The sequence below is a fragment of the Clavispora lusitaniae genome (genome assembly GCF_014636115.1).
Source record: "Clavispora lusitaniae strain FDAARGOS_655 chromosome Unknown tig00000223_pilon, whole genome shotgun sequence".
NCBI classification, from domain to species: Eukaryota; Fungi; Ascomycota; class Pichiomycetes; order Serinales; family Metschnikowiaceae; genus Clavispora; species Clavispora lusitaniae.
Window position 1 is genome coordinate 48,125 of NW_027093981.1, and position 24,365 is coordinate 72,489.

Genomic DNA, 24,365 nt, shown 5'->3' on the forward strand with positions numbered 1-24,365 from the left:
ACTGTGCAACCAAAAAGTCGACAAGTTGTCTTTGTCACTGGTTGAAAAGAATTGAAACGCTATGGATTTCGAAGAACAGTTGGAAAAAGCCGAGAAATTGGATTCTCCCTCTTTAGTAGGGTCCTCCTTGAGATCGGCTGACGACTCTGCCCACCAAAATTACATTCACCCTGAAAAATACAAAGGTGTGAACAAACAAAAGGCCTCTAGGCGCTCCATCTTAAACTCCTCTATTGGCGCGTCTTTGGATGATTTGATCAGCGAGGGCGCTTTATTGGGTTCTGAGGAGGATTTCGACAAGTTTTTGGACGATAAGGGTAACGTCAAGTCCAACGCCAAGTTCCTGGGGAAAAAGGACAAAGATTCGGGCGAAAATGCCGACAGCGACGGCGCCTCTGCAGAAGCAACAACTCCAGAGGAATCTTCGGACAAGGTTGATTCCCACGAGTCCGAAGCCAAAAAGGAGCCTGAATCTACTTCACACAATTCACCTCCAGAAGTGGTTGTCTCGAATGACCTGGTGCCTGTACTGAAGTCCTTCTACGAGGCAGAAAATTACTCGACACCAAACTTGTCAGAATATCAGCTTGACCACCAGATCTCAGACCATTCAGAGCTTTTGAACTCTGTTCAATCTTATGACTTATCCAAATTGCCGTCTTCTAACGACAGGGAAAAGTCCAAGTCCAACGAGCTCTATGCTGCAAATGAAAGAGTGCCAAGAGGAGCGTCGCAATCGTCGCAACCAAATCGTAGCTCTGTCTTTTCCAGATCTGAGGACGATTCGGATAGTGCTAGATTGGTTGAGGCTGATTCAATGCACACTCCTTATTTGCCACGTGACGGCAGATCTACCAGTAGATCTAGAGCAAGTGTGAGAGATGGAAGTGCCAGATCTAGATCGAGATCTTCCTCCGCTATCAAGCCTCACTTGGCTCGCGGAGATTCGTATAAGAGTACACATGAGGAATCACCAACGAAGTACGAGCTCCCTCCCGATATGGCTCTTGAAGAAGAAGAAGACGACTCTTTGGACCGCAGAACCAGACAATCGAGACCTACTTTGGGAGATTCCATTGCTGCTGCTGAAGCTGAGGATGCATCTTTCCATAGCGATTCTATCACTCGTGAGCCATCTTTGGTTACAACCGGAGACTACACTAACTTCAATGCAGACATGCCTTCCCAAAGATTGGATGAGCGTACCTTGTTTTCTGTCCGTTCTGAATCGTCCACAAACTATTTGAGAACTATCTCCAGATCAAGATCAAGACAACCTGCTTCCCGCGAACCGAAACCAGCTGTGAATGAGAAGTTGGATTCTAATCCTGAAGAGTTGGTAGAAGAAGGTGCCTTGGTGTCGGATGACCCATATGGACAAGTGTCAAATCTTGACAATATGCTTCAAAAGGTATTGAAGAAGCCTCTGGAAGAATCCGGAACTACAAGGGAGTCAAAAAACTTAGTCAATGATGTGTCAGCTGAAGAAAAGGAAACTGAGACTAAGGAACAGCTTTTGGCCGAAAAAGGCCCCTCGCTCACTTCTGAGGATATTAAAGTGGAAACCGCTGAAGCAGAGAGTGCTTCAAAGCCCAGCGATTATGTGGAATATGCTGAGGATCTTCGCAAAGATGTAACCGAGGAGGAAAAAGAAGAGGAACCCAGAGTCGACCAGCCTGCTGAAAGTTTAATTAAAGAGGCACACGAACAGTTGGTTGCAGAAAAAGCGCCTCTTGTTACGGGTGAAGACATCAAGGTTGGGCTAACCGAAGGGGATGAGAAGAAAGAGTTAACGACCGGGGCAGATGAGAATGAAACCATTGATAAAGCTTGCGAAACATCCGAAGAAAATGATGACTCACCAGCGCTCAAGCAAACCGAAAACGATGCAAATGTTGAGAAAGCTGAGGAAACCTCCGATTCCCAAGAGGACAAGGTTGAGAATCTCACGAACGATGACGCCGTGTCCGAAGAGAAGGAAGAAGGTGAAAAAGTGGTGACTTCTGCAAAGGATGATGATAACGTCTTAGAAGGAAAAGAAACTTCAGAAACTGCCGCAGAAGAAGAGGCCGAAACAAATGCAACAAAGGGTCTTGAAGACTTGGCTGCTGAAACCGTGAAAGAACAAAGCCAGTTAACCGACAAAGTAATTGAGGACCTTCTGGAATCAGCAGTTGAGGAAAAGGAATCAGAGAAAGCTGAAGATGAGATAGACGCCTCTGAAACTTTAGAAGGCAAAGATGTGACTACTTCAACTGAAACTTCAAGCAACACAAAAGCTGAAGTCGAAGCCACCTCGAAAGCTTCTGAGGAGGATGACGATGATATTGATGTATCGCCTGAAGAGTTACGTAAGCATTTACAAAGTTTGCCTATTTACCTTTTCACATCTCTTGCTGGAGGAATGCAGATTGTTCAAAGAACGAACCGTTTGGCGACGATCTTGCAAGGCAATGGCATCAAGTTTGAGTTCCGTGACTTGGGCACAGATGAAGAGGCTAAGAAAATCTGGAGAAGACATGCACAGGGCAAAGCATTGCCTGGCGTTGTTAGAGGGGATGATTTCATCGGCGACTGGAAATACATCGACGACGTTAACGAAGAATACCGTTTGCACGAAGTATTATACGAGACGCTCTAGAGTTTGAGAGAGTGTCACATGTGCAATGATGGGATTTATAGAATAAGTCCAGTCATCTTAAAGTTAGCATATGCAAGACGTAGGACCCGTAGTCATGGTTGGAGAAAGTATGATGTGCAATCAAATTAATTAAGCTGAATCCTCAATCAGCGAAACAGTTGGACCGTTTGTCTCTATCGGTGAGACTAGTCAACGCGCAAATGAATCTGACTCTTTTGTTGGCCAATCTGTCTTTAAAATTAGAGCAAAGAGAAGATTAGCGTAATGGAAGAAGAAAAGCTTTACAGTGCTCTTGATCATATCACAGAGTGAATAGTAAGCTTTAGCTTTAGCCAAGCTCATTATCGCAACAGTGATATACATAGTAAAGTACACTGCTCGAGTACAGGCACATGGTTACGAATACTAGCGCATAGGAAGTACATTTACACATGGAGAAGCGTAATGGGATGGCACAAGGATCCCCAAAATGAATGAACTCAACACAATAGCCAACATAGTTTTGCAACTTTCTCGAAAGTGGCTTCACCCATTTAGCTCAAATGCATGCGTTTAGGCGACGTAGACAATGCGTCCGCGAGTAAATTACGAGGGGGCGCGACCAAAAAGCCAACGCACTCTATGCCGTCCTATAGCCGGGTTGAAGTTGGTGTGGCCTGAAAAATTCTGTTCCGTTACCACAAGTCTCTCCAACTGACAACGCACACCCGCAAAAAATCGGCATCTTTCTCCGTGCTCGTGTGATTTTTCTGAGTTCTTCGGCTTTTCCTCCGTCTGCTTTCCCGTCCCGCTGCTGTTTTCAGCATTGTCCATTTGTCTCCTCCTACTGAATTGTTTCTAGAATCTTTCAATCATGGCTACCCCTGCTGAAATTATCGCTGCCCGTGTCAATGGCACGTATGTTTCTGAGCCTTATCAAGAGTCTGTTACACCTGTTTCCGAAACCACCGCCTCGACTGACAGCCCTCGTTCCTTGAATGACGAATCGGCTTTCCCGGTATTAGGTGGCCTGTCCAAGGCATCTTCTCCTGCTGCTATTTCTAGCTCCGCTTCTTCCTGGGGGCCCAACTCTACTGGATCCGTTTCCGCTCCCGTGTCTGCGCCTTCTTCCTCGGGCTCGGCCCCCAAAAAGAGATCCTCTGGTATTGTGCAAGAGGCCTTTTCCTTGGACGCCGAAGACCAATTGAACGTGGCCCGTCCCAACTTCATCAAGATCATGACCTCCATTAAGACTAACACTGCCACGAACATCGAGTGTACCACTTCGCAACACACCAAGAAGAGAACATTTTTGATCACAGGTAAACGTGCGGACGTCAAACAAGCCAAACGTCTTGTTATCCAGAAATTGACCAAGCCTACTTCCATCTCCTTTATCATCCCAGCTAAAGTTAGATCTAAGGTAATTGGCGCTCAGGGCCGCAATTTAAAACCAATCATTGAAGAGAACGAAGTCAAAATTACCATTGGCCACTTGGAGGACGAAAACAAGAATGAAGGATCGTCTGATGACGAAGATGAAGCCATGGATATCTACTTGAAGACCGTGGCTGTAGAAATTGTCGGTGACATTGAAGGAACCAAGAATGCCCATGACCAAATCATGGCAATCGTCAAGGAAGAAACCAAAAACTTAGAAGTCCGTATTGCCGTTGACGACAAGATCAAAGCCTTCGCCGGTAAAGCAATTGAAAATATCATTGCCAGATATCCTGAGCTCAATGTGTCTATTCCACCATTTGATTCAGCTTTCAAGTCTATTATCGTTGGTGGTAAAAGGGAAGATACTTTGGCAGCTAGAACTGAGATCCAGCAACGTCTTCGCGACTTGGAATCCGAAATTGTGGAAGTTAAGGTTCCCATTCCGCAAGTGAAGCATCAATTCTTGCCTATCGAACAGATTTTGAAGGAAGAAAATGTTTTGATAAAATTACCTGAAGAGGGCAAGACCGAGGTCAGTTTCATTGGCGAAGAGAAGCAAATTCCAATTGCTCAAGAAAAGGCTAGAAAGACTACTTCCCAGTATAAGGTGGAAGTTTTAGACATGAGCAAGGCTCACAAGGGTAACTTGGTGCATGTTAAGGCGGTTGCTGCATTGTTGACGAAAAACGGCACATTCAGCCGCATTTCCTCGGAGTATGGCGTATCAGTGCATGCCACTCCAATTGAAAAATTAGAAGATGAAGCGCAGACATCGATCCCTATTGAAATTGTGGTGAAGAACGACGAAGTTGAAAACGCTAAAAATGCCAAGAAAGCTATCGTTTCTACTGTCAACAAGATCACACCACTGCAGACGAAAATTGTTTCCGACATTGACTATTTCTTAATGGACAAGGTCCCGGAAACCCTTGATACAGTGGAAGGTATTCAGTACGTCGTCTTTAAGAACACTATTGTGTTGTTTGACGTCAACGAAGAGGATGGCGAGGATTTCGAGGATTTTGAAGAGTCTGGGTCTGTGTTGGATACAGCAGACAAGGCCCTTGATTCTTTGAGGGAAATTCTGTCTTCATTAGCCACAAAAGTCATCTCTATCCCCTCCAAAGAACAACACGGGATTGAAGGACCAAATGGTACGACTATAAGAATTCTCTTGGACTCGTTAAAACCAGGTACTGTTGAGGTGATATTACACCTGAATGGAAAAGAGCAGTCTCCGGATGAGGTGTATATACACGGATACAAGGCTGAGGTGGATCAGGTTGAAAAGGACATGCACACCATCGTAAGCGAGAACAAAAGGTTTGATGAAACCCTCAAGTACAAGACAACATTTGCTATCCCCACTTCGGCTGTACCTCGTTTAATTGGTAAGAATGGAGCCAACCTCAAGAAATTGAGACACGACTTTGGGGTCAAGATTGACATTGCCGATCAAAAGGATAGCGAGAGTGCAACAGACAAGACACTGAAGTCAGAGGTTGTCATTTCGGGAATCAAATGGAATGCTGATCGTGCCAAAATTGCAATTGCCGAGGCCGCAAAGAAATTGGCTGACGACACTTTGGTTCGTATCCGTATTGAGGCGGAGTACCACCGCCGTATAATTGGCCCTAACTTCAGTACCATCAACAGATTGCAAGACAAGTACAATGTGCGGATCGGCTTTCCATCAGAAGGTAAGAGCGACAGCACTGACGCAAAGAGAAATGAGGTGACGATCCGCGGTCCTTCAAAGGGAGTATCCAAGGCCGAAGAAGAATTGAACGAGTTGTACAAGTTCGAAAAGGAGAATGGACACAAGACCACTCTTCATGTTCCAACTAAGGCTATTGCCAGGGTGATTGGCCGCAATGGTGAAACCATCAGAGATATCGCCGACAGCACTGGTGTCGACTACAGATTCAAACGCGACAGAGAACAAGAGGATGAAACCGGCAATGCCGAAATTGAACTCACTGGTTCAAGAACTGCATTGAAGGAGGCAAGTGAAAAAATCAAGGAAATTGTTTCTGAAGTTGAAAACACCGTCACTATCACCGTGAATGTCCCACCAAAGTACCACCGCGATTTAGTGGGCCCTAGCGGATCAGTCATGCGTGGAATTATTTCCAAAGCAGGTGGTGACAGCTTGTCGACTCAACAATATTCCCGCTTATTGCGGATTCCTCATGAAGGCTCAGATCTGGATGAGGTCGTGTGCCAGGGCAATCTGAAGATAGTTGAGAGCATTGTGGAACAAATCAAGCAACTTGTTGCAGAAAAAGAGGCCACAGTAACGGAGAAGTATGACTTAGCAAAAGAAAAGCACAAGTTGGTTGTCGGTCCTGGTGGCAGTGTCAGACTGCAATTGCAAGAAGAATTCGGTGTGCAGATCCACATTCCAAGACCCAATGAGCCATCCACTGATATCAAATTAGTTGGCTTGCCAGAGAAGATCTCTGCTTTGAGAGCAAAGTTGGACGAGCTTACCAAGGATAACTGGAGCCGCAGTATTGATGTTCCTGAAGCATTCCATGCCTGGGTTTCCGAGAGGGGTGCCATTTTGAAGCGCTTGCGTACTGAAGTTGGTGTCGATGTGACACATGGCAACTTAACACGTAAAGCGACCAACTTATCCAATGCGGCTATCCCTGCACCACCAGCGAATGCTGTACCTGAAGACGAGACTTCTAGCAAATTCACCACAACAGAATTTGTGGTGAGTGGGTCCGAAAAATCCATTCCATGGCGTTTTATTGGCGAGGAATCAGCGGCGAAGAAAGCTGAGCTGATGATTGTTGAGCAATTGAATAAAGCCCAGAATGTTACACATGTGGCGTGGTTCTACTCTCCAAAGGCATCGAGCGACTTCCCAAAGATTGTGGGTCCTCAAGGTTCCCGAATCAACAAGATCCGTAAGAGCACAGGTGCTTTCATCACAGTTCCACGTGCAAATGAAGCTCACCACGACTTTATCTACTTGGCTGGTACAGAAGAGAGTTTGCAAAAGGCGCAAGAGGCGTTCGCCAAATTGCTTTAGGCTATGTATATAATCAGATCTTCATAAAAGAAAACAAAAATAAACTTCAGATGTTATAAAATGACTTAAGATTATTTATAATAGATGCACCTTGAAGAACACAAGGTCAATTAAAAAAATGAGTGACAGTTAACGAACGCACCACACAAAATTTTTAGATTAAGCAGAAGGCTGCTACTTTATTAGTTTTTACAACTACTTATAGTGCCCGTATTTTGCAACAGGTGCCGAAAAACTTCCTTCATCACCATACAAGGTACAAGAGCGCTTTTTTTTTTTTCAGTCAAAAGAATTGTGACCTGAGCATGAGAAACACGAACAATCCTCGGTTAGAAACAAGTGTACTGAGCACCAAAGATCGTATTATAATAATTCTTACTAGCAAAGTGAGTTGAAAAAAAATGATTACGTGATCATTTGCATATGAACCAACTCTGCAAACTATGTAAGGACTAAAACGACTGATTCTTTGGTTACCAATAACTTTTGATATGTTCGGTTCATGTATGAGATTTCATAATAATCCTATAGGTACTTGCAAATCCACTTATTAAGATAATCATCAATAAATAAGTTATTTTATCATCAATTAACAACACTAATGGAATTAGTACTTTGTACAGAGGCTTAATCAACTGACATGCACATCGATAACGGATAACAATTACGGTACTTTACAAGTCTAGATGTCTCTGACAAATTCGATGAATGCAGATACGAACTAGATGAACAAGAGCTGCACTGTCCATAGCAGTTTAATTGTATGTCCCCGAATGATGACGCCAAAAAGGGTTAACAAATGTTATCGCGTGAAAAGTAAAAAAAAAAAAAAAACAGGAAGAAAGAAAAAAGAAAGAAAAAAATAATAATAGAAGTATAATAGAAGAAAAACCAAGAAAAAAAAAAATGACAATGGAGCACCTATGAGCTATCCGACGATAGATTGCCCTAGTAGCACTAAACCGGCACTTTTATGCACTAGTCTTCGAGATGAAAATGATATGTTCCGATGTGATTAATTTTAGACAGGTTTGACTTAAACAGATGCACTCCAGTAGATTTCGATATGCCATACCTTGACATTGCGCACGTCTCGAATTAGTTAGATTGATACCTTCGCCATACGGCTTTTAGGCTCGTAAAAGGCGCCACATAAGAAAAAAAATAAGAGGCGCCTATACGCCTAGCATGGATAGCCTTCGTACATTGAAGTAAAGAAGATTTTGATTTGTTCTCTACTGTGGCTCATGTAATGCAAGGTCGCGTTATTAGGGCGAAATGGTCAGGAGCGGTTTCGGCATATAAAGAACGGCGTAGCGATATTCCCACAGTCACGTGAAATGACATAGATGGCCACTTCGTTTGGTGTCAGTTACTTAGCGAAGTGTTTGAACTACTTGCTTTTCTGCTCTGGAAGGTCGAGACCAAGTCCACAATTGAGCTTTTGTTTCAGCAGTTTTCCTTTTGTCCCGAAAACAAAGATGCAATCACGGATTATGTACGATAACTGATAAGAGGGTGTGGCTGGACAAGAAAAGCAACAGCAAAAGAAACGCCTTTGGTCTTGTGCGAACGCCGCGCCCAGAGACAAAAAGCCGTTCTAGTCCGAGGCCGACCGGGGTTCTTCACGTGATGCGCTGGGCATTAAGCTATGAACTTCCGAGGGATTCTTTGGCGATTGCCGGCCCGATGACCGCTTTTCGCCATCTTGCAGAAACTAGGTGTGGAACGTAACCTGAACATATAAAATATGTGAAAGTTCCCTACTACTTGCAGCCAAACCGAAAAATGTCTTCTCTGGTTGAAGTCAAATCCGAAAGTACCTTCCAGAATAAGGACATTCCTGACCTCCAGGTTTCCTCAGACAATGAATCCAATGTCGCTGTGGTCAACATAGATCAGAACAAGAAGCAGATTGGCGTGGTGTCTGCCATCTTTTTGTGCACAAATAGAATTGTTGGTGCTGGTGTCTTCTCTACTGCCAGTACAATTCTCAACCTTTCAGGTTCTGTGGGCACTTCGATGGTTATGTGGGCTGTCGGATCTATTATCGCTTTTACCGGTCTTCTTACTTATATGGAGTTGGGTTCTGCCATTCCAAGAAACGGTGGTGAAAAGAACTATTTGGAGTACATCTACCAAAAGCCAAAGTTTTTCGTCACAGCCATGTATGCATCTTACGTTTTCTTTTTGGGTTGGGCTGCTGGTAACTCGATTGTGACTGGTGAATTTCTCTTGAACGCTGCCGGCAAAGAAATCACCAAGTGGAACTCAAGAGGTATTGGTGTGGCAGTCATCACTTTTGCCTTTTTGATTAACTCCTTGCATGTGAAGTCCGGTTTGCTTTTAGCAAATGCGTTGGGTGTCTTTAAAGTGGGTGTCATTGTCTTCATTAGTGTCACTGGCTGGGTCGCTTTAGGCGGAGGTATCAAGAGCAAAAACTACTCAGACCCACACAACTTCACTGACTCTTTCAAAGGCACCACTCCAACCGGCTATGGTATTGTTAATGCCTTGTACAATGTCATTTGGTCGTATGTTGGTTACTCCAATGCTAACTACGCCTTGGGTGAAATCAAAAACCCCGTGAGAGTTTTGCGAATTGCTGCTCCTAGTGCTTTGTGCATCATCGCCATTCTCTATATTTTTGTGAATGTTGCATACTATGCGGTTATCCCAGCAGACGAGATCAGAAAGTCCGAAAGAATCGTGGTTGCTTTGTTCTTCAAGCATGCTTTTGGTAACAAGGCCGAGAAGGCTGCCTCCGTCATTGTTGCATTGTCAACTTTGGGTAATGTCTTATCCGTTATCTTCTCCCAAGGAAGAATCATTCAGCAATTGGGCCGTGAAGGAAGTTTGCCATTTTCCAAGTTCTTTGCTTCCCAAAGACCATTCAATTCTCCTTTCGTTGGATTGTTCCAGCACTGGATTGTTTGTATTGTCACCATTCTTGCTCCACCTCCAGGTGACGCATACAACTTTGTTTTGAACTTGATTTCTTATCCATTGAATGTTGTCAATACCTTTGTTGCGCTTGGCTTGTTGTACCTTAAGTACGAAACTTATAAAGGAAGACGCCAATGGAAAGCGCCTATTACTGCTCCATGGCCTGTGGTAGCATTTTTCTTCCTTTGCTCCATTTACTTGGTGGTTGCTCCTTACATCCCTCCTTCTCACGGCCAGTCGGTTTACAAAAGCTTGCCATACTACATCCACTGTGTTGTCACGTGGGGTGTTTTTGCTATTGGCGCTATTTACTGGCTTTGTTGGACAAGAATCATGCCTCGTATTGGCCATTACACTTTGATTTCAAAGGAAGTTCTCGGCTCCGACGGTTTCTGGAGAAATAAGTTCTTCAAAGTTCCTCATGGTGTGGATCCTGACAGACATACCGAGGAGATTCTTAATGAGGAAGCTCTCAAGGAGTAGCGGTTCTCCCCGACATTCAGTTCTCGTGTATAATAAGTGGCGATGCAAGCCTATAATGGAAATTCTAATTGTGAAGATAACGTAGGACCTATAATTTGATGGCCGATGGTAGACAAAATTGTACATCGTACTAACAAGGAAATGTAAAGAAAAACTGTCAACCCGGTGACATATTACGAATGCCATGAAAGATGAAATAAAAACCACTTTCATAATAAATGCAAGAAACAAAAAACAAACCTCTATTCAACGTGCTAGTTTTACGTAGACATAACGCACTGAAGATAGTGAACAAAGAAAAAAAAAAGAAAAAAAAAGTTGTGACATCAATAGTAATTTATGAGGAGACTAGGACTCATGATAACGAGTCGAATGAGACAGAACCAAAGGAAAAACTAAACCGAATAGTGCCCTCTAGATCTATTTTTTACAATTGGGATCTTCAAATAATTAATGCTTGGTCTGAATAATTACGTCAGCTTGAGACGGGTTTCTTGTGGTATTAGCAGGGAAATCTAGCAAAAGAAAGGAAAGAATAAAGCAAAGAAGATCGAAAACATTAGAATTCATTGTTTGCAAAAAATACTGTATCAAGTATCCCTCTTTTAAAGAAATCTAGGATGTGTCTGCGGAAAGAATCCTTCGTGATAGTGGTGTGCACACACATTTCGAGCCTGAAAAGATCAAGAAAAAATTCATTCACTAGTGCCCCATCCAAAATATGCCAGTCAAAGCTATTCCCAAGGTCTCATTGGCCCGCAATGGTGTAGCTTCATTTGTCAAGCCATGCTATAGAATCAGCATTCAGTACTGCAACTGGGGTGGTTCTTCCCAAGGAGTAAGAGACTTTTTGACCCAATCGAAGCACAACCTCGGAACTTTTGCCCAGAAGAACAAGGATACAGTTTTGGAGATTGTTCAAAGAAATGGACACCCACAAGTCACATTCCACTACAACAACGGAGCGAAAAATGTTGTTGACGTGAGAAACTTATCTGCATTGGATTTGGCCAAGAAATTGGTTGAGCACAGCCAAAAGAGTGGAAACGCTCCATTCAAGTTCAACCACAAGGTCATGTCGAGTAACGAGTCTGTTAGAGGGATCTGGTCTCCTTTGCATGCTGCCAAGGAAAACAGACATAGAATTTAAGTTCCCTGGGAGGAACACGATGTACATAGGAATAAGGACAAATGCTGAAGAATTGAAATGACATGTAGTAGGTAGACTAGATGAGATTACTAGCATAAGACTGTCTTGCACGAAGAAGTGAATGACAGTGTTTCCAAATCACAGGACCAGAAGTCATTAATGTAAGATAAGTTAGGAACACCAAAATCTATGAGCTATTACACTAGGCAGATTCTAATTGGCGCTGAAGCAAATGCTGAATGATGTTACTGGGTACTAGGATCAGGCACTATCATTCTTCGAGACTAGATCAGTTCCTCAGAAGAAAGAGTCTATGTATACAGTGAAACACAAACAACTTCATCGAGAAGGGAAAGGCATAGATGGCAATTGTGGAAAATCAAACTACGAGACTTCAAACACGCAAGCAGACTAGAAACTAACTGGGATACTCATTTGTAACACACCTGACATGAAATGCGCAATCACAAACCCTAATGGTAACAATTGAAGTTCAATACAACGGTTGTTAGTACTACTTTGGTAGCCTTGGGAGAAAGCGTACTTGCATAAGAAAATTCAAACGTGATCCTTCAGGTTCTGTAGAAAATTGTAAACGACTAGAGATTGGACACGATTAATCAAGAATAATTGACATCCACAGAGAACTACAAATTTAGAAGAGAAGCATGGTCTTTTAACGAAACAAAAGATTCACAAGACCAATAGTGGGTAATGAATCTGTATCTGATAGTACATACCAAAAAGCACTTCTCCAAAATAGTGAAGAGGTGGAAACCTTAGAGGAAGAGACAGAAACGCCAAGCATCGCAATTGCCCTAAAAGGCGAATGAACTTTTCGCGAAGCCTATGTTCCTATAACCAGACATTCTACCCCAGCTTTAAAGTATATGGAAAGAAACTCACGCGACACTGAATAAGCATAGACAGTAGTAAACCTAAAACGGCAGGAGGTATTGGCGCCTTTCGTGTGTGGTTGCCGTTTTCGCGGACGGCACTGCCACAAAAAGCAGCAGAACGCGAGAGACCCACTATTTTCGCACCATTTCTCGCCTTCGGTTGCAATTTTTGCGCGGCTATCTCTGTGGGTTGCCATTATGGGACAGTGAATCATCGGCAAACAGAGCTTTTGCTACCATAAGCAAAATGACATGTCCACGAGAAATTTTACCTTACTTACTTCTCTTACTCCAATGTCTGTGAACTACAAAAGTTACCAGCAAGTGTTTTCCCTAACTTCTGGGTGCAAGCGCACTTCCACCACCAAACCAAAGGCTCGGGCCGAAACAGTGACGAAAAAGAGAACGAAAACAGGATGTTTGACTTGCAGAAGACGGAAGAAGAAGTGTGACGAGGTGAAAGTCGACGGAAAGTGCCAGGCATGTATCCGGAACTTTATGGACTGCTGTTGGTCCGAAGAAGCGAAGCAAACTGAATCAGTATCGCCTGCCGTGGTTGCAACCGAAAAGAAGCCACAAAGCACAAATGGCGCCAGTGCTTATCCTTCGCCCATCCAGTCGCCCAGAGTTAGCGCTGATGATTCAGGAAAAGAAATCAAACCTTTGGAGCTCCCTCCAAGCAAGTACAAGATTACCAAGCCCGGCCGTCCCAAGAAACAAGCAAAGATGGCTCAGTTTGTGGTCACTTCGTTTGGCGCAGACCGGGAATTATGTCAGATCAAAAGCTGATTGAGCACTAGCAGGACTAGTATGGGACGGAAATGGGAGACAATTCGGACAGGGTCTCACACGGAGCATTGTTAACAGTGCTAACTGGGATAATAATATAGGAATGAAAATTTTGACTTACTGAAGGACAAGGAGGACACGAAGTCACTTTGCCATGTAGACCAGAACAACTTGCAGCTTTCCTAATTTAAGGTGTTCTCGCATATCACTATTACTGATACAAGTGATTGGTATTCTAAAGCGCTCCAATGGTGACCATACAGCAAGGTCCACAGCCCGATTTGATTATCAAAAATGCCACGAGACAGCGAAGCTGTATTGTTCAGGATATTGTTGTTTCACGTAATAAGCAATTTTTATCGGAATCTCTGTATAGATCGCCAGACGTTAGTGACAATACATTTACGACAAGGCATGCATATCATGCGAAGCTGCGACTTCCCGGACGAAATAACTTCTGATTCCCTTTTTTTTTTTTAATTTTTTTTCTTTCTTTATATTGTTCAAAGAGTGGCTTACTGGGAATGCACGGGATCTAACCAAGGCATATCAAACTTAGAATCCCATTTCGATGTAATCCTAGACCAATTGACTCTTCTCCTTCAGAGGCTTGCGTTTCTATTCAGCTCCACCATATTTACGAGCGCTACATTAACAACAAAAATGTCAGCCTTCTCTACGGCACTTCGAATTGGGAGCTATTGTGATACGATTGCCTTTTGAAATCTTCACGGCAGAATGTCTTGCAAAATGTGCATGTATATAGTGCTTAGTAATCTGTAGGGAGATCTCACTTTGGCACTCAAACCTGTATCTCCAATTGTCATCGTCAAGTTAAGATCGTAAGGTTTTAGGCAAAACAATACCTTCTTTTGCAATAAAAGTTAATTCTAAAGGAACCAATGATTGAAATTTCCGCTGACGGCATTGCGTGATGGGGTATTTATGCAGATGGTTGCTGCATTCCCGTTTTATCTCCGTTAGACTGTGGCTCGCTTACCATCACCCACAGTCTGCCTGCAGGAAAACAACGGTTGGTCACATGTCCTAGTGGAATTTCGCACCCATTTTGCTTATCTATGCGAAACCTATACAAATATTGGCGAACTGTGGCTCCTGATGCGGAATAAGCGCCGCAAAATGACATAAAAGGACACAAATTCTGGGCTGCCAAGAGACAAGCTACGTCTTACTTTCATACGACAAGCAAACCAGTCGCATAAACACAATGGTTCAGACTCGCCAATCGGGAAACTTTGACACCCACTTCAACAAGGAGACAGACGAAATCACCGCTGATGGAATCCTCACCATTAGAAAGGCAGAAAGAGACGTTGCTGCTTTCCCAGATTTTTTGCCTACTTGGAACCCAAACCAAAAGTACCCACCATTGAAGTTCTTTAAGCATGAAGATCCTGGCCACAGGGCTGACCCATCTTTCCCAAATCTTTTCCCTGCTGATGGAGACTTTAAGACTAAAAAAGTGACTCCAAAATTGGGTACTGAAGTCACCGGTGTGCAATTGTCTCAATTGGACTCGAAGGGTAAAGACGAGTTGGCATTATTGGTTGCCCAGAGAGGCGTGGTGATTTTCCGTGACCAGGATTTTGCTACTCACGGTCCAGGCTTTGCAGTCGAATATGGTAAGCACTTTGGAAGATTGCATATCCACCCTACCTCTGGTGCACCCAAGGACCACCCAGAGTTGCACATTACCTACAGAAGAGCAAACCCTGCGGAATTCGAGAGAGTGTTTTCCGAAAGAACACATGCTGTTGGATGGCACTCCGATGTCTCTTACGAGCTCCAGCCTCCTGGAATCACATTCTTTTCTGTTTTGGACGGTCCTGAAGCTGGTGGAGACACCATTTTCGCAGACACCGTTGAGGCTTACAAAAGATTATCACCTGAATTTCAAAAAAGATTGGAAGGCTTGCACGTTTTGCACACTTCTGGTGACCAAGCAGCAAATGCTAGAAGACAAGGAGGTGTGGAGAGAAGAAAGCCTGTTTCTCACATCCACCCATTGATCAGAACACACCCGGTTACCAAGGAAAAGATTATCTATTTGAACAGACCTTTTTCGAGAAGAATCGTCGAGTTGAAGGAACAGGAGTCCGACTACTTGATGAACTTCTTGTACACGCACATTGAGTCTGGCCACGATTTCCAATTGAGAGCAAAATGGGAGCCACGGTCAGTTGTTGTCTGGGACAACAGAAGAGTCGTGCATTCTGCTATTATCGATTGGGACGAGCCTGTTTCAAGACATGCCTTCAGAATCACTCCTCAAGCTGAAAGACCTGTCGAGGACTTGAAGGACTTGAACAAGGAAGAAGAAGACCTTGGTGAAGTGAAGGAAGCACTTGCAAAGTTAACCTATGCTGATTGAATGAGCAAAATGTTAAATAAAACTGAAATAGTTGAATGACAGGCCTGGTTTTATCGAGTTAGTAGAATCATTCATAAACTCCCATCATTGCGTTCGCACATAGTAACAAAATCACATTTACACTATAAACAGTTAACATAGTCTTAAGCATTGTCCAATAAGTAGTTTGTGGCTGCTTCGATGTTCCAGTTTTCTTTTTGCAAAGCATTGAGAACAACATCTTTTTCAAAACCCATTCCGACTAATTCCTCAATAGCCAAATCTTTTGAGGAATCTTGCACAGAGGGCTGGTCGTGAGACGCCTGGGTCTGGGAAGCACCAGCTGGTGCAACTGCGCCAGCGGATCCAAAACCAGCAAACAATTGTTCCCATTCGTCGTTGCTATCCTGCGCACCGGACCCTGCAGCAGAAAAGTCTGGCATTGCACTTCTTGTTCCATCAAACTCGTTGACTTCAGCTGCTCCAGTGAAATGATCATCAATGGAGATATCCTGTGGTTCAGAGTCAAATACCTCCTTGTCTTCATTTGCTGCCGTTAGCCCATCAAATTCCTCGTCAAAGAAATCGTCTTGCACTTCTTTCGTCTTTTCTTCTTCTGCTGGTGCAAGACTATTGAAGTCATCGTCAAATTCACTTTCTGGAGAAGGACCTGTGCCCAAATTATCAACGGCATCATCAAAGTTTTCAGGTGATTCTTCATCGGAGGAAGAAGACGACTCGTCATAGTCCAACTCTTTGATTGGTGGGAATTCTTCATCTGTGGTTCTTGGATGGACAGATACAGTCTCCTCAGTCAGAACAGTAGCGTCGGTCACATTCGATTGACTTTCTGGTCCTTTCGCATCTTCCGCATTCACCAATTCAAACAGTCCAACACCAGATGAATGGTGCTCACCCTCACTGGAATCTTCCGTTTGGCCATCGACTTTGATGTCTTTACCCACATCTGCTTGTCCAGTAGGATCCTCTCCTAAAGTTTCGCGTTCGCTATCGTTATCAATGTTGTCATCACGAACAGACATTGAGGCATTATTCTGGACGCTTGATGTCAAAGAATCCGTGCGTTGAACGCCAACGAGAACACCTGGCATACCGACCATACTGCCAACCACCCCTGCGTTAGCGGACAGGAACCTGTACTCGGAGTTCTCTGGTGATGTAACTGGTGTCTCAGCGCCTTCGGTTGGTCTAAAGGAGCCAGTCACCCCAGAAGAGGAAACAGTTTGATCCGTCTGGTCGTAGTCCACCTCGGGGAAGCGTCTTTTGAGTCCATCCAAGTCTTCTGGTTCGTACTCTGTTGCCTCTAGTTCTTTGGTTTCCATTCCGCTGTCAAGACCGGTCATGTCACTACTGGGCTTTTCCACAAGTTGATCCACGTGGATGTTTGCCACGTCTGAGCCGCTTACAGTTGCATCGGGAAGGTCATCGAAATCAAGTGATCCTGGCATCTTCTGTTCCGCGGATTCAGAAGTAGTTGAATTATTTGCAGACGGACCAGAAACATCCTTCGCTGAAACAGCAGAAGGAGCTGATTCAGTCACAGATGGAATTGGCTCCGAGACTTCTCTCCCGGTAGGAGTAGCTTCAGAAGGAACCTCTTGAGATGTTTTAGCTTCGTTGCTACCACTCGAAAGTGCGTGAGCTCCAACAGCAGCTGCACCACCAACCACGGCACCAGCAACAGCACTAATTGCTTTAGCACCAATATTAGAGCCTGACAGTTTCTTTGCTGCTTCACTTTGTGCTTGAAGTTCCTTTTGTTGAGCTTGTAATTTCTCTTGCTGGAGTTGCAATTCCCTGGCATGATTCTCAGCAGCAACTCGCTCTTGGTGAGCGCGTTCTATTTCCTCCTTGAGCTTGACATTCGATGTTTCAAGATCAGTGATGTTTCTCTTGAAATCATCTACCTTGACAATTGCCACTTGCAACTGCGACTTCTTGATACTTACTTCATTGGACAACAGTTTGTTTTCTGCAACCTTAGCCTCAATCAGTTTCTCCAATTCAGAGATCTCCGCGTTCATGTAGCCCAATTTTTCTTTGAGCGCAGAGTTCGTCTTTTGGAGCTCTTCAACAGCAACTTGCTTCTCATTAAGCTCACCTGAGATCTGATTGAGCTTAGCCTCAGATATAGATGCCTCAGATCTCAATGCCTCGTTCTCTTCTTGCGCAGAAGCCAAATTAGCTTCCACTTGTTCGACTTGTTTCACCTCATTAGTATATGAAGCGCGTAATTGGCGCAACTTGGCTTCAATATCTTCCTTAACGGCCAATATACGTGCCAATTCCTGTTCGGAGCGTATTTTCTTCTCGTGTAAGTTGGATGTCTGACCGGACAAGGATTTAACTTGGTTCGAAATATTAGCAATATCAGACGTTGCTTCAGATAACTTGCCAGAGATTTCGCTATTGGGATCAGCTAATAAGTCGGAATTTCCACGCACAGGAGATGGAAAGTCGTATTGGCTGGATTGAGTAGTTGGTTGTGGGGGTTGGAATGTGTCGCGGTTCAAAGGTTTGTTCACCTCCTGACCGGAATAATGAGGAGGCTGAGCCGAGTATGGGCTAGATACAGGGGATTGAACCGAAGCCTGGGAAGAATCGCGTGCCTTAGGAGGAGGAGGAGGAACTGAGCGTAACGCCTCGTAGTCCACAGCCTTAGGCGTGTCCACAGACTTTGGCTTCGGTGGCTCCACAGGAGTCTGCGGTTTCGCTTGCGATACGTCATCACCAATTAAGCTTGTATCCTTAGACTGAAGCAAAGTCTGGCCAAAAGTCAGTGTTGGCTTGAAAGACGAAGTAGGGACAAAGGATGAGGTCGCCTGTTTACGGACCTTAGGTAACTCTGCTGATGTCAAATCACTGCTGCTAGAGGTCGACTGCAAAGCTGGTTTGGATGGAGCTGGCGAACTGAAAATATCTGCCAAGTCATCGAGAGCAGATCTTGGTTGGGGAGGAGCAGCCAGTGGACCGGATGAAGCCAGTGTCTGCTGAGCTGACAGGGTTTGCGCAGGTTGGCCTTGGAACAGTTGGGATGAAGAAATCTGAGTATGAGTAGGCTGAGAAGGTGCTGGAGGTTGAGACTGAGCTTGTTGGGGCTTAGTCAGTCTAAGCGACGCGATCAACGAGTCTGGTACCACGTTTGGCAACGATTGTCCTGCACGTCTTCTATTAACCAAAAACAAGGCAATGCCGAACTCCACTCTTCCAAACACACCGGTGTTCTGGATATCGGCCAAATCCCAAATGGAAGCAAGATCTTGTTGATCCAAGCGCGACGTCATCAAAAACGAGGCGACCTGGTCTGCTCCCAATTGGCCCGTGTGTTCCTTGTCTAACGAGTCGAAAATCGCATCCATCTGTTGCTTTTGGGCTGCTGATACTACCCAGTCACCTGCTGGCAGTGGCGAGCGAATTGCAGATCCAGAACTAAAAGAAGCGTTTCCTCCAGGCGCTGTTGCGCTCGCATTAGACACCAGGCGCTCAGATGCCTGTCCTTGAACAGACAGCCAGACATGAGGAGGCAAGAATGGGGGCAAAGTCCGTAAAGTGCCACTGAGAACACCGTGGATGAGATGCATTGCCATCACAAACGCTGGTAAATCCAAAGCCCCGCGATTGTTCACATCCACCAAGCCCCAAATACGACCCAAAGTGTCTGTGGGCAATTTCGCTTTGAGGAAGATATCACGCGCAGATGCACCATCCAATAGCGCAGTTGCAGATCCTGTAGTTTTGATGTACATCTGGCTGAAGCGCTGGTAGTCTGCTGCGGACACGGGCGCCACAGGTTCCTGGGACTGAGGCTGACCAACAGAAAGGGGCACTGAAGCACTAGGCTGAGTCTGCAAGAGAGACGAATTTGTTCCTTGTGGCTGCAAGTGAGTGCCATTGGCGCCTGGCCCCAGCAAAAGAGGCAACCCTGAGAAACGCGGTAACGGGCCTGGCTTCTCCGCTAGAGCCGGCGATGGGCGATTGCCAGCTTGCGTCGCCCCAATCAAGCGCATGGCATAACAGAAACCAAACTGCGTTAAAAATCCCACATTATCTTGGTCAGCAAGCTGCCAGATCTCGCCCAAAACACTAGGCGGCAAGTCAGATTTCTCAAATGTGGCACGGGCCTTTTCTCCAGTGACAATGCCTGAGCCATCGGGATCCAAAGCACGGAACAATTGCGAGTAAAGAGTTTTTTCCTCTGGAGTGAGCCCCACAGCGAATTTGGGGGTGTCTGAAGTTTGCCCACTATAATTCCGAGAAACACTCATGATTACGGGATAGGAGTTGTCGGGGTGCGGTTGATCAAGTAAACACCCGTACACCAGAATGGAAGTAGTATTGGGGTTGTCCATCAGACATATAGAGTATGGGGTGGCCCTTTCATATTCTTGATTTTTTTGGAAGGGAAAGACACTAACAGCAATGTAACTATTCCTGAAATTATGCTTCCACAATCCTATTGTGTTCTAGCGTTAAGACAGTTCGATTTAAACTCATTTCGGTTGGGGCTTGGCTCTTTCCGCGCGACATGTACACTACAAAATTGGTAAGTGTTCTCTCACATGACAAGACTATTTTAAGTATAGAACCGTAGATCTTTCTCCTTCAGAGATAGACTAACCTACTTCTATTATTCCCTTTTCTTCAGACGTGCTACTTCTGGATTTTGGCCATGATGATGTACTACTTGATGTGTGATTGTATGGAGAATAAGAATACTGCCCACATTTTAGGGAAGTAGTCACAAATATCACAATCGGAACGCTTGTACGAGCTGAATTGACTAAAGAATTGATATAGAGTCTAGAAACTTAGTTAATTACTTAAAAAAAAAAAAAAACAAAGTGTTTTCTTGGAACCGAGCATTTAAAGTTCACGTCTGTTTCCGCCAAAAATGAGCATTTTGCCTACTTTCGTACTTTGACTCATTAACTAGAACTTGTGCCATCTCAGTTCCAGATTCACCTCTATAAGGTTGTGACATCAAAATTCACATTTGCAAACTAGATTTCAGGAAAGTAAACCCATCTTCTTGTTTCCATTGGCTCTATTACTTAGAACGAGTCTCGTTCTTAAACCACTACGAGACAAGACAAGTGTTACTCTGATGGGAGGAAGCCGGCATGACAATTTTAGCAGCCTCATAATGTAAGAGATAATTCTACATTGATCTGTCATGAAACCAGGAATAGAAAATTTCGAATATGTATTCACTTACTTACTTGTCCTTTATATATGCCGCTTCCTCATGAATGTTGTATCCACTCTAGAGTGGGATTACATCCGTACACCAGGTTTCGCACCCAAGTCATCGCCGCAGAAAAATTTCCCAGTACTAGAAAAAAAAAACCACTACATTATGAACAGAGGTAGAGGCGGCTTCAGAGGCGGCTTCAGAGGCGGCCGTGGTGGATTTTCACAAACCCCACAGGGTCCCCCAGAAACGGTTTTGGAGATGGGCTCTTTCATGCATGCTTGCGAAGGTGACATTGTGTGTCGTTCCATCAATGTTAAGATTCCATACTTCAACGCGCCCATCTTTTTGGAAAACAAGACACAGGTGGGTAAGGTTGACGAAATCTTGGGTCCCTTGAACGAGGTTTTCTTCACTATCAAACCTTCCGAGGGTGTTCAGGCCTCTTCTTTCAAGGATGGTGACAAGTTCTACATCAGCCCAGACAAATTGCTCCCCTTGGAGCGCTTTTTGCCTAAGCCAAAGGAAGTTGGCCCCAAGCCCAAGAGAAAGGCTGGTCCAGGTGCTTCGCGCGGCGGCCGTGGCGGTTTCGGCGGCCGTGGAGGCTCGAGAGGAGGATTTGGAGGTCGTGGTGGAGCCAGAGGCGGCTTTGGCGGTCGTGGTGGCTCCAGAGGCGGTTTTGGTGCCAGAGGAGGCTCGAGAGGTGGCTTTGGTGGCCGTGGAGGAAGCCGTGGTGGCCGCGGTGGACGTTTTTAGATTGCATGATTCCTCGCTTAGTACAATACTCACATCGTTAAAATATACACTTGAACGGACAGGACAGGAAAAATGGTGATGACGAGAGTTTACGAAATCACGACAAACATGAGCGTAACGTTCGTGTATCCATTAGTGCCAATTTGTAAAACACATTGTATGGTCAATTTCTGATCATTTTAACCTGCCTATCAGCTATCTAGTCATTCTTACTCGAGAACAACATGTCTTTGACTTACTTTGGGACCTTCATATATTAATACCCAATAATTGTACAAATTGGCAAAACAGAAATTTTCTAAAAGGTGACTTGAATATAGTGAGGAAACTATCACCAAAGCTTCTAACTTCTCTAGAGTAGACTGTCTGAGTATCGCATCGCGTGCATTTTTCTAGCTTATCCACGAGGACGTTTCACTGTTAGATAGGAAATATGTACATGAATCGAGTGCAGCTATCGTGATTCCACGTCAACTATTAAGTGAAGTCGTACAATAAGGTTTCCGGTGTTCAAAGTGCGACGACTTTGAGGCTCGAAGATAGAATGGTGCCATAATTGATACATTTATTGTATTGGACTTCTAGATGGCATCATTACCAAGACTGTACTCAAATACTTGGATTCATTCTCCGAACAACACGTTTGCGTCGAGATTTGTTGGCATGGACCATTTCTTCTTCCACCTGGCTCTCTCTTTCAGAGTTTTCCAAAGCCAATCCGCAGCTTTCTAATATGGCGAAGCGAATTTCACGAAAACCATAACGACGAGGTAGCAATGCGTTCCCACAAGAGTTGTTGAACAAGAGTCGGGGCAAAGCAGCCAACTCCGAAACCCCTGATCGTTGTATAATGCTGTCAAAGTGTGCGACCACATTTGAATTTCCATCTTTCACTGCTTCAAAAGCCGCCAATCGAGCTTCCACATTATTCTTTGAAGACTTCATCTTTATCTTGGGGAACTTTCGGCTCACTACGGCATCCACCTTCGTAAACACTATTTCAAAAGGAACCCCATGCTCCACAAGGAAATCAATAAGTGCGGCATCCTCATCTCGAATGCCAGCAGTGCTGTCGACGACAAGGAAAGTTCGTCTTAGTTCTTTGCGTCGCCGTATATACTCCAAAACGATTTCTCCTTGCTGCTCTTCGCCAAACTCACCATATCCTGGACTGTCTACGATACGTATGGTATCAGAAACATTGTAGCAGTTTAAGCATTTGGTGAAACCCGCTCGCCTAGAAACGTAGGCCAAACTTGGAGCACCATTGGTGTTTTTCGCCTGCTCCTTGTTCATAAACAAATTATTCACCAAAGTCAGCTTTCCTGCGTTCGTGTGGCCCAACAACAATATTTCTGGCAAGGGCAAGTGGCCCTTGGTTTGCTTCTTGTCGCTTTCCGTTTTAACACCAGGTAAGTCATTGTAATGAGCACAAGTCCACTCATGGCGAAACGACGCTCGAAAAAAAAAAGCATCTGCGTGAGAGATCTGCGCTGCTGTTGGAGCATAATATCCATCCCCCCGATATCGGTTATTCAAGTCCAACGGTGTATATATCATTTTCGATACATCTTGTGGCGGTAGATACTGTGGTTTGGGGCTTTTTCCTCCCGGGATTTCTGGCACAGGTGTTTTGGAAGGGACTGCACGTGTTAGATAATCGACTGAAGCCAAAGATCGGCGAGACACTCGGATTATCCGGGGTAGAAGCATCTGGCAATAATTCGAGATGCGCACTCACTAAATCAAGTAGCCTCTTCGCACTATCGTTTATCCTCATTATACAGACACTTATTATTGCTTGGAAGGAATACGGTTTTACAAACGTTTTCGATTGTAATCCAGGCACAAAGAGAAGCTCTACCAACATATCAACAGAAACAAAATACTGCATTGTTGTCGAGCGCAAAAATTGAGTTACAGCTATTGGTAACAGGAATTGTGCAAAAACCTCTATCTTTCTCAGGACAATCATGATAAGATTGCCTGTGTTGTGCCGTATGTCTCACTTACCGATGTCATAGAATCTACTAACCCCAGTTTTTGTTGTTTCTCTTTTGGCGGCGGCATATCTTGGTTTCGCCCTGATCCATTTGCCTCATGACAAAGCTGTCCATTTCGGGGCATTTTTTCTCCTTACTGCCGAATTTTACTTCCTCTGGGACAGGTTCCGCCCATGGAAGTTGACTCTTCTTTGCATGACCCTAGGCGCTTGCGTGGGCCTGGAGTACATTCAGAATTTGGTAAATCCAGCAAGGATATTCGACTTTGTGGACATAATCTACAATGTTCTTGGCAGCTTGCTAGCATTAACACTCTGTGTTTGGTTCCAAAGTTGGAAAAGACGCCCAAGCAGCAGACCAGACCTACTAGAACCTTCACCTCCTTCCGAAGACGAAATCGATGGGTTTGTAAATGTGCGCATGTCTGATATGCCTGTTTGATAGCACTATTGTTGCCAAAGGATGCTAATGGTAAGCCCAATGTAAAAAGCGTCGGCCATTATCCGCAAGGTATTTCCAGAGAATCGGTTTCGGAATAAATATGGTGAATTGTCTAGAAAGTTCTGTCCTATTTTAGTCAACGTCTTGTCATGCTGACTAATATGGAGTCAAGGTTCCATATCGCGCGATATCCATGCTGTCCACACTTT

The 24,365-nt window shown here is 44.5% G+C and overlaps 10 protein-coding genes across 10 annotated transcripts; 8 read left to right on the forward strand and 2 right to left on the reverse strand. All coding sequences in view use genetic code 12, as the record gives it.

The window, feature by feature from the left end:
• Positions 1-61: 61 nt before the first annotated feature.
• On the forward strand, positions 62-2,641 carry FOB63_004371 (uncharacterized protein; the record flags this gene model as incomplete). The annotated part of the gene is made up of 1 exon (XM_002614391.2): positions 62-2,641. The coding sequence occupies one exon, from the start codon at positions 62-64 to the stop codon at positions 2,639-2,641; it is 2,580 nt and encodes an 859-aa protein (XP_002614437.2).
• Positions 2,642-3,494: 853 nt separating this feature from the next.
• On the forward strand, positions 3,495-7,106 carry FOB63_004372 (uncharacterized protein; the record flags this gene model as incomplete). The annotated part of the gene is made up of 1 exon (XM_002614388.2): positions 3,495-7,106. One exon carries the CDS (start codon positions 3,495-3,497, stop codon positions 7,104-7,106), a length of 3,612 nt encoding a protein of 1,203 aa, XP_002614434.2.
• A 2,022-nt stretch (positions 7,107-9,128) lies between these two features.
• Positions 9,129-10,535, forward strand: MUP1 (Mup1p; the record flags this gene model as incomplete). Its single annotated transcript, XM_002614387.2, has 1 exon — positions 9,129-10,535. One exon carries the CDS (start codon positions 9,129-9,131, stop codon positions 10,533-10,535), a length of 1,407 nt encoding a protein of 468 aa, XP_002614433.2.
• Positions 10,536-11,256: 721 nt separating this feature from the next.
• FOB63_004374 (mitochondrial 54S ribosomal protein mL43) lies at positions 11,257-11,685 on the forward strand (the record flags this gene model as incomplete). The annotated part of the gene is made up of 1 exon (XM_066102396.1): positions 11,257-11,685. One exon carries the CDS (start codon positions 11,257-11,259, stop codon positions 11,683-11,685), a length of 429 nt encoding a protein of 142 aa, XP_065958249.1.
• Positions 11,686-12,836: 1,151 nt separating this feature from the next.
• On the forward strand, positions 12,837-13,373 carry ZCF3 (Zcf3p; the record flags this gene model as incomplete). Its single annotated transcript, XM_002614383.2, has 1 exon — positions 12,837-13,373. One exon carries the CDS (start codon positions 12,837-12,839, stop codon positions 13,371-13,373), a length of 537 nt encoding a protein of 178 aa, XP_002614429.2.
• Positions 13,374-14,601: 1,228 nt separating this feature from the next.
• JLP1 (sulfonate dioxygenase) lies at positions 14,602-15,765 on the forward strand (the record flags this gene model as incomplete). The annotated part of the gene is made up of 1 exon (XM_002614382.2): positions 14,602-15,765. One exon carries the CDS (start codon positions 14,602-14,604, stop codon positions 15,763-15,765), a length of 1,164 nt encoding a protein of 387 aa, XP_002614428.1.
• Positions 15,766-15,908: 143 nt separating this feature from the next.
• On the reverse strand, positions 15,909-20,114 carry CTA3 (Cta3p; the record flags this gene model as incomplete). Its single annotated transcript, XM_002614381.2, has 1 exon — positions 15,909-20,114. One exon carries the CDS (start codon positions 20,112-20,114, stop codon positions 15,909-15,911), a length of 4,206 nt encoding a protein of 1,401 aa, XP_002614427.2.
• An 824-nt stretch (positions 20,115-20,938) lies between these two features.
• On the forward strand, positions 20,939-21,712 carry GAR1 (H/ACA snoRNP pseudouridylase subunit; the record flags this gene model as incomplete). The annotated part of the gene is made up of 1 exon (XM_002614380.2): positions 20,939-21,712. One exon carries the CDS (start codon positions 20,939-20,941, stop codon positions 21,710-21,712), a length of 774 nt encoding a protein of 257 aa, XP_002614426.1.
• Positions 21,713-22,321: 609 nt separating this feature from the next.
• On the reverse strand, positions 22,322-23,425 carry FOB63_004379 (uncharacterized protein; the record flags this gene model as incomplete). Its single annotated transcript, XM_002614379.2, has 1 exon — positions 22,322-23,425. One exon carries the CDS (start codon positions 23,423-23,425, stop codon positions 22,322-22,324), a length of 1,104 nt encoding a protein of 367 aa, XP_002614425.2.
• A 485-nt stretch (positions 23,426-23,910) lies between these two features.
• On the forward strand, positions 23,911-24,156 carry FOB63_004380 (uncharacterized protein; the record flags this gene model as incomplete). Its single annotated transcript, XM_066102397.1, has 1 exon — positions 23,911-24,156. The coding sequence occupies one exon, from the start codon at positions 23,911-23,913 to the stop codon at positions 24,154-24,156; it is 246 nt and encodes an 81-aa protein (XP_065958250.1).
• Between the last annotated feature and the right edge of the window lie 209 nt (positions 24,157-24,365).